Source organism: Ptychodera flava, chromosome 9 (genome assembly GCF_041260155.1).
Source record: "Ptychodera flava strain L36383 chromosome 9, AS_Pfla_20210202, whole genome shotgun sequence".
Classification (NCBI taxonomy): Eukaryota; Metazoa; Hemichordata; class Enteropneusta; family Ptychoderidae; genus Ptychodera; species Ptychodera flava.
In genome coordinates this window covers 27,663,139-27,671,658 of record NC_091936.1, presented here as the reverse complement: position 1 = coordinate 27,671,658, position 8,520 = coordinate 27,663,139, and the positions used below count along the sequence as shown (strand labels likewise).

At 38.9% G+C, this 8,520-nt stretch overlaps 1 protein-coding gene across 1 annotated transcript in view; it reads right to left on the bottom strand.

Annotated features, from left to right (window-relative positions):
* Positions 1–3,909: 3,909 nt before the first annotated feature.
* The window catches only part of LOC139140527 (ribonuclease P protein subunit p25-like protein), a 93,468-nt gene continuing 88,857 nt past the window's right edge, over positions 3,910–8,520 (bottom strand). Inside the window, exon 6 of the mRNA XM_070709859.1 lies at positions 3,910–4,522. Within this exon, the coding sequence (XP_070565960.1) occupies positions 4,042–4,522 (481 nt within the window). The 3' untranslated portion in view covers positions 3,910–4,041. The remainder of the gene's footprint in view (positions 4,523–8,520) is intronic.

The window sequence follows — 8,520 nt, the reverse complement described above, 5'->3', positions numbered from 1 at the left end:
CTCCCTATATTAATTGTGGAGTTCAAATGAAAACTGGTGTTAAAAAAAAATGTTGAAGGTCAAGTTGCCTTTCTGATCCTGAACATGTGTCAGGAAGAAGGCCGTTTCTGGTCTTTTTCACTGACACCACCCCAAATAAAATTCCTGAGCAGTGCAGTACAGCACAGTACAAGACAATATCTCCTATTGTAATTGTATTGGGTATCCCTAACAGACCAGACCATTGGGAGTGCAGGGGTTGAAGAGGTCATGAGTGAGTGCATTAAAACAAGTGACAAATATCAAAGCAGCGAAAATTATTTGTATGAGTGAGCTGAAAGTTCAGAGGTGACTGAAATTCCACACTGTTAGGAAGTGGTAAATAATACCACCAGGAAAGCAGATCAGCCCAAAACTCAAACCGTTGATGACAAGAAACATTTGCTTCAACCCTTCACCTCCAGGTCCCTGTGCATAGGGGCTGCACTACTCGATGGAAAACAATTAGATGGGTTGTTTGAGGCGTATTGGTGCAAGGCACTGACATCGTCAGTCAGTCGTGAAGGCATGTACTATAGAAACGCTAGCCATTCTGGCATGAATATCCATCCCGGAAAGATGTAGAACTTTCTGTCAGGAAAAATTTTTTATCCGGAGATAAAAAGTCACACAAAAAGTCTAAGGTTATGCTTGAAGGATTTGATAGCAGTTCTCATCACAATTTCCACCGTGAAATTAATGTGCTTCATGGCAATCTTTAAGCCTGAATGAAACTTAAAAGTTTCTTGAGTTTAGGCTGAACCACTGTATGTTTATGATGATCGTCTGGTGGGGGTCATTGTTCTGCTTTGAAAAATGCTTGATCTCCTGCAAGGTGCCTGAAGTTTTCTGTGTTGTGAAAGTAAAGTATAGATACATGTAGTCATTGATATGAGGTCGTCAATCAGCATTCAAGTAACCAATCAAGATACTTCAAGTTTGAACGGCATGCCAATTCAACTCTAGAATCTACATCTCACCCAGCCTCAGGAAAAACATACTTGAGAATTTGACCGTCAGGATGAAATTATCTCGTGATCTAGCTTAGAATTAGACGTCTTCTCCACTGCATCTGTCTGATCACATCACAGCCTCTTCAAAAACGACAGAGAAAACCACAGGAAACGTGAACTCCCCGGCACAGCAGTATCCCCTGAAGCAATAATTTGCCACCCTGCCAATCAGCAACTGATAAACCCTGGTGAAATTGGCCGGCAAAACCCACAAAATAATTTCTGTTAATGGCAATGTGGCTATTTGAATCACGTCTGGTGATTGGCTGCTGCGTTCAACACAGCTAAAAATAGTGAAAATGTTGTACTGATTCCTCCAGACGTGACTATAGCTACCCTTATTTAAATTAGTTTAAACTTGATATACCTTACCTTGAAAGATATGACAGTTTAAATGAGTATGAGTTTTCAAGTTTGACAAATATCCCCAATCAGTGGTGGTACCATAAAATATTTCTGTGTTTACAGTTTTCTATCAAGCAGAGATTTATTGGTGTTACATGAACTAGGTCACATTCCGTTTCCAATACTAGTAAGCTGAATCATATTCGTACAAAATTAGAACAAAATTTATACTTGTGCATTAAAATTAGAAAAAAATTTCAGAGCGTAAATCTGTTTTCATTAATGGTACTGGATATGGTGCATATGTTCCTATTTCAACTAAGTTTTTGGAAAAACATTTGGAAGGAAAGGATCATGGTGTGAATTTGAACCGTTTGTGGTATGTTAATCACTATTTTGCATTTTGAGTCTTAATCTGGCAACAAACAGATCGGGTCAATATCCGCAAATTTGGTGTTCAGGTTTGACACTGCACACGTCATGTTACAACACAGAGCCTAACGAACTTTTCACCGAGAAAAAACGTTTTCTCGCGGTTGTGAAGCGAAACCATAACTTCCGGAACCTACAGCATAATACCTCTGAAAGACATCAATCAACTATTTTTGCTCAACGATGTGACAGCACGAGAAGACGTGAACCTTAATAGCTATAGCCAATGAACCAAACCATTCACCTTTCTGAGCTGTGTCGATTGACAAATGTTGAGGACTCTTGGCGATTTGTTGAATATTCTAATAGTTTTGTCAAAGGCATTGATGGTTATTACCACATGTAGGATATAAAAAACATTACTAGATAAGCCACTCCCTAACCTGGGAAAAATCCCACAGACTTGTTCTCAACGAAATATTAGCGTTGTCTGAGACCGGTGTTTCTAAAAATAATATTCGTGTCAGGTAAGCCAATATTCCGTTTGGCTTAACTTGAATCCTTGTCCACATTTGCGTCACAACCCATCCATTCCCACCGTCATTATCCCAAGCCGGCATCACGAAGTTTTCCAATATTTAGTGAATCGGGGCTGTGTTTCCATTGTACTCGTAAACGCCATTAAGCATGCTTCATGATTTTACGGCCGTGAGCAGCTGAGAGGTTTGGTGGCTTCCGGCATGTCCTGGCAACGCTTTCAGGTACTCTACAACCATTGATGAAAAAGAACGTAAATGAAAAGCTATTAAGTATTTCTGTTACACGGGACATTTGGCGTGAGCATTTCATTCAGAAAGTACACACAGACCTCATCGACCAGTATTTTACATAACCATGTTTTTAAAAGAATCTACAATTTCACCAATAGTATAGAAACACCTTTGAAGAAAAACGCTTTGTGCGGTTAATTAAATGAAGGAAAACTGCTGAATCGAATTTTTCTTTGCACTGAAGCATCAAAGCAGTAGTTTTCTTCCGGTGTTCAATAGTATGGTTCATCCATTTTCAGTGAAACGGGGGTGTCAGGGTTAAATGGAATGGGAGGATATACGGCACCAGTTTTCAAATAGCGACCTAAACACTCAGGTCAGCCTTTTCTCATAGACAATCAACTGAAACGTTATTTTAAAAAAGAAAAAAGACATCCTCGTGAATTTTGCTACATTTTTTTGTATTGACTGAAACGTTCCTTTAAAAAAAATAAAAGACATCCTCGTAAATTTTGCGACAATTTTTTTCCTTCTGATGTATGAAGAAATGAACGGATCCATTTCAAGTCATTCAGGCAGATGTTATCGAGATAAGATGCGTTATTATCATTGTTACGTTTTCTGTAGGCAAAAAAACCCCTGAGGATTGGTGAACAGATATGTGAATGCTATGGTATTGATCAGAGGAAGCAAACGGTAAAATCAACATCAAGGTGAACCATCCAATTGTGCGAAAAAAATGCTGACTCAGCAATTAATAGTCACAGAGACAAGCTGAGCCAGTTGTACGTCTTTTGACAAGTTGTGACAAAATACTCTTTTCCTCAACACAGATAATTTAAATCCACAGTACAAATGAGTGTATAATTTGTTCTAAGGCTGTTGAGATTTCTACCCTCTGAATCACAATGTCTCTATGCAGAGTATGGAAGTGAAAAAAAGAAACAGAAGTGAAGACAGGGTCTTAACTTGCGTGTGATTCCTATGGCCTACATGAGGCTGATCAAATATAATCTAAAAATTCAAAAACTTCCACCGTCTATTTTGAACATGATAACCGTCATCAGAATATTTTTTTGCTTCTTCCGGACACTGACATTCAGTATCTGAATGTATTTGGCAGGGATTCAGACAGACATTTTTAAGGCTATTTTTAATTCAGTATGAATGTCTATGTGTTCGGCTGACCAGAAATGGAGAAAAAACGGAGACTGCTGAGTGCTCTTTCCTTCCCAGTAACACTTGATACCAAATGGAACATAAAGTTCCCCATTTCTAATGTGTGAGGAAATGCCAGTAAAAAGATTTTATGGCAGAAATTGAGACCTTTTTCAAGGAAGTACAATGACATGGGACACTCTTGAAGGATGTACATATTGGCAAACAAGAAATTATCTTGAAAAATAAATGTGTTTTAATTTCCAGTTTACAGAATTACCCAAACACGAGACGTTTCATCAGGGCATATTTTTGAATCCTGTATTTAAGGTTTCGATCATGTTAACTGTTTTGGTTTAATTCGGCTAGTCTCCTGTTTGTTCACGCTCGGTTCCTGTTTCAACGCTCTTGGTCACCTGAGGGCTTTTCTGTCCCCGGCCACCAGCTTCTCCTCTTCCTCTGCCTCTGTAACCGTGGTGATACCCTCTACCCCTCCCCCCATGCTGCCCCCTCCCACTATGCTGTCTAGATTTGTTAAAGTTCTTTGCTTGTGCACTGTCATTGATTCTGTCACCCTTCCTGCAGGCCCCACTTGCTCTCTCTTCACCAGTATCAGGTACATCATCTCTGGCTCTCTCCTTCTGCTTTTTACTCGTGTTGTCAAGGTAACCGTCTCCTTGAGCACCTGATGATCTCTGTTTCTGACTACTCTTCTTGTGTTCCTGCTGTTTCTTCTGCCGCCCAGTGCCCTTTTGACTGGACTGTTTTCTCTTTTTCCCCGCAGACTGCGATACTTCTGATGTCTGTGACGCCCACAACCCTTCAGTGGAGTTTGGAGCCTGGTATCTGGAAGACAAAATCGAAAACAAGACTGTTCATAGTAATTATAGATAGAAACATCTATGATACATACACTATTCATCCTTGAAGATCACACAAACAAGTTCAAAGGTCACACACTCACATGACTACGTTGAGATATCACCAGGGTGGGGTGGGATAGGGAGGAGGTTGGACGACTTACAACCCATTGTGTATATACAACCTGAGACACTATCTGTGCAGGCGTACTATGTCAAATCTTTATATACGGATATATGGCTTTGTTATTCAACAATTACAAGATCATAAACCCAAGGACCAGCTAGGCCTGACCGCAAAGGAGGAAAGTCGGCAATGGAAGGCCCATAAATCATGCCACTATGGACAGGAGTTAAAACAATGACTGGGAGATCGGATGACTGGTTCTCCCGGAGGTCAAGAGAGTTCTTCAAACTCTTTCCCACCACAGCTGATTGTATGCTAACAAGGGTATAATTGTGGAAAGGAATGAAATATGCTGAGTCATTGTCTTGTGACCGCCGCACCATATACAGTCAAGCATGCGAGGCAGTCCACGTGCTTGTACAAACTTAGTAACACTGATCATTCTTCATTGATGCATTCATCGCCCAGCTGAGGAAACTAACGGATATTGTTTCAACTACTGCCCCCTCCCCCCCAAAAGCTGGCTAATTAGTTGGCCAACTCATGACAGCTGACTCTGTCAACAAGAGAGATAAAATACAACCCATGCTCATCTAGCGGCAACGACATTTCTGCCATTCCTGAGCCACGTTTCATGTCACGAAAAATGGGTCTTGAAGTCGCGCAGGAGACATCTGTTGTTTATCGCTTTAAAAAAATTTTGCTTGCACTGTTGACGATGGATATGTTTTCACTTCAGTGACAACAAGTGCAAATATCAAGAGATTCCCAGTACGTTATTGCATGAAAGGGAGGCAACAAATTAAAGGCAAAAATAATCAATATGAGCCCTGCTCATGAATGCGATCGGCCTATTATCTTTGTTGCTAAGGCCGCTGAATTTTAAGGTATTCTCCACAACCTGGTATTCATAATTCAACATTGGATTTCTCTTCTGAGGTACAAACTGATCAAAACTTGTGGGCAAAAATGGACATGTTTTTTTTTTACATAGAGACAATGAAAATTATGCCAGTTCCTTCGCTGAATTGAATGCTACAATATCGTCTAATAATACTAAATGTGGATGGTGTTTATATCTATATTCCATTGTCAATATCACACTTTGGAGTTTGTTTTTTTAACCATATGGTCCAAAGCTAACATTTGTTTTTGTCAATATTGCACACAGAATTTTATTTTTGAACTCCAAGGCCCATTGCTAACAGTTGCAGTTCATATGTCAAGTTGGATAGGCTACTATTCCTTTCGTCAATGTGGTTTATTCCAGTACTTACGGACTATTCCATTTGCAAGGGGTGTGTGTATGTGTCTGTGGGTGGGGTGAGCTGTGTGTGTTTGCGTATGCTGGGTATTCATGGCATGATTAAAATGTTGGACTTCACAATACCTCATACATGATCTGTTACTTTGAGCTGTAGATTTTTCCCCTGAAACTTACCAAGAGTAAAAAAACAACACAGCTTAATTCCCATCAGGTTTCACTCCAGATAAGTGTGGAAATAAAATATAAAACATTGCTTTGGATACAACACACTATATACAGTACAAGCAACAATCATTGATCAGCAAATACAATTGAAGTGCATGTGATGACAGACATGGTTTCGCACTTCAATTGAACTTGTCTGAGAACCTGATAAGTATGTGCATGAACCTTCCTATCTGTCAGACCACAGTCCCTCCATCACTGTGATCAGACAGACACACAGCAAAGGACCCTGGTTTTTTTTGCTTGTACATTGGAAATCAAAGCAAAGACCCTGGTTGGCTCACTGTCATATTTCAGGGCAGACAGAGCTACACTGTATATTGCCCAGCGTGCTCAACCATTAAAATGTATGAAACAATGATACCTTTGACATCAAAGTGCAATTCAGATCGACCTTTGCATCTGCAGGCTTCCATCTGAAGAGTTCTGCGTTTATTTCAAACTTGTATCGAAGGAAAATGAGACGCCGACCTTCTAACGTGCATTTCATTCCCTCCATAAAAAAGATAGAACCAATTTGTTAAGATTTACAGTACCAGAGATAGCATTTTCGTCTGTCAGAATGACATGTTTATGACACCTTTGAAAGTTCTTAACTCGTTTGTAATAATGCTACAGTCAGATTTCTGATGTGTTACAGCATCTGGGCTGCGGAACCCGCTCAGTATTTTTTTTTCATTCTCTATTGGATTTGATTTACCTATTTCTCAAATCACCTCTATCCAGCAGGGGGAAATACTGCCAAGCAGCATTAGTTCAATTGATATCACACTCAAATTACTGATCTATCATTTGTTAGGGCAGAACATAACATGGCTTGGACCCACATCTGTATTCTTAACCCTTTGAGCGCCAAAGTCAATTTTTGTCACCTCTACAAAATATACCCCAGTCAATTTTTTCAGATTTTTGCCAAAATTTTGATAAAAAACTGTAGAAAATGAAATATGATGTCCATTTTGTTCAAAATTATCAAAAAATTACAGGGAAATTCATAAAAATGGTAAAATGTTGCACTAAAATTTTGGTGGGAAAAATTACGGCACTTAAAGGGTTAATAAAGCTGACCATTCTTTGCGAGATTAACTTAAACTTTTGTAGAGGTTGGCTAAGCTTGGAAACTAGCAATACATTGAAAAGTCAATGATTTTTGTTTCAGAGAAATCATCACTAATTTTGCCAATAAACCTAAAACCAAGAACGGTTGCCATTTTGTGTTTTTTCAACATCGGCAAGTTTGAGAAATGTGATTCTTTCTGTTCAAAAAGTTGCACTAGGACCTGAATTTTTACTTTTACTTTTTAAAGGTAGTGAGTCAAAATTACAGAAGGAAATAATGAATTAAAGTTCGTTAAAGTTCATATTTCAGACAAATTGTCTCCTGGAATGACTGTCATGATATGCAGTATGGAAATTCCAACCAACCAAAAATGCAGACCAACTAAATAAATAAATAAATAGGTAAATAAATAAATAAATAGTCTTCAGTTCTGAGGTTGCAGTCAGAATTCGCTAAATCTCTTAATCCTCTGAACACTTGAAGAGCTGGGCCATTTTTGCCCTGAGCTTAAATTGAATAGTCAATGGGTAATAATTATTGACATGTTTATAGAAAGAAGATAGTGTGAGTTCAAGCATCCTTAGGGCAAGTCAAAACAAAAAACATCACTTGAGCTAACCACAGAGTGAAATTGAAGCTCAGAAATGTTTCAAAGAACAAGCTGCCCTGAATTCAACACAGCGTCTTCCGAGTATGGACTTAACTTCCCAAGTGACTTTAGGTGTTCGGTAATAACTTTCACAAGCGATCTGTAATCCCGTCTTGTCTTACTAGCTCGGAGCTTCACATTTCACGGCTTATACATGTTGAAACCTGCGGCAATACGTCACATCAATGAGGGGATGTAATGACGGTGTCTGTTCAGGGATGGAATTTAAGAGATCTGAACTCAGAAGCAAATCTTGCATCTCAGACGTGGCTGCTTTAAATTCACGGAATACTTGTGAAAGAAAGGGGTACACTCCACTGCTGTCTCACAGAAGTTAATAAATGGTTGGATATATAAACAAATTTCCTGGATACATTGTGCTGTATTGCATAATGAACACATAATTGGGTTGTACAATTCCGCTAGGATCAAAATCAATGATATACCATCCTCAGGAATAGATAATTGAACCAAAATACATTGTTTGTAGTTGCCGATGTACAGTTTGTTGAGAATGTAGTTTGTGTTTTCAGCAGATTGTTTTTGCGAAAATTAAAAGTTCATAATTTCTCACTGAGTTCACTGAGAAATCAGCAGCCATCTTGAAAACAATATTTTGTCAAATTTGAGTCGATTTGTTTCTTCAATCCAATAAC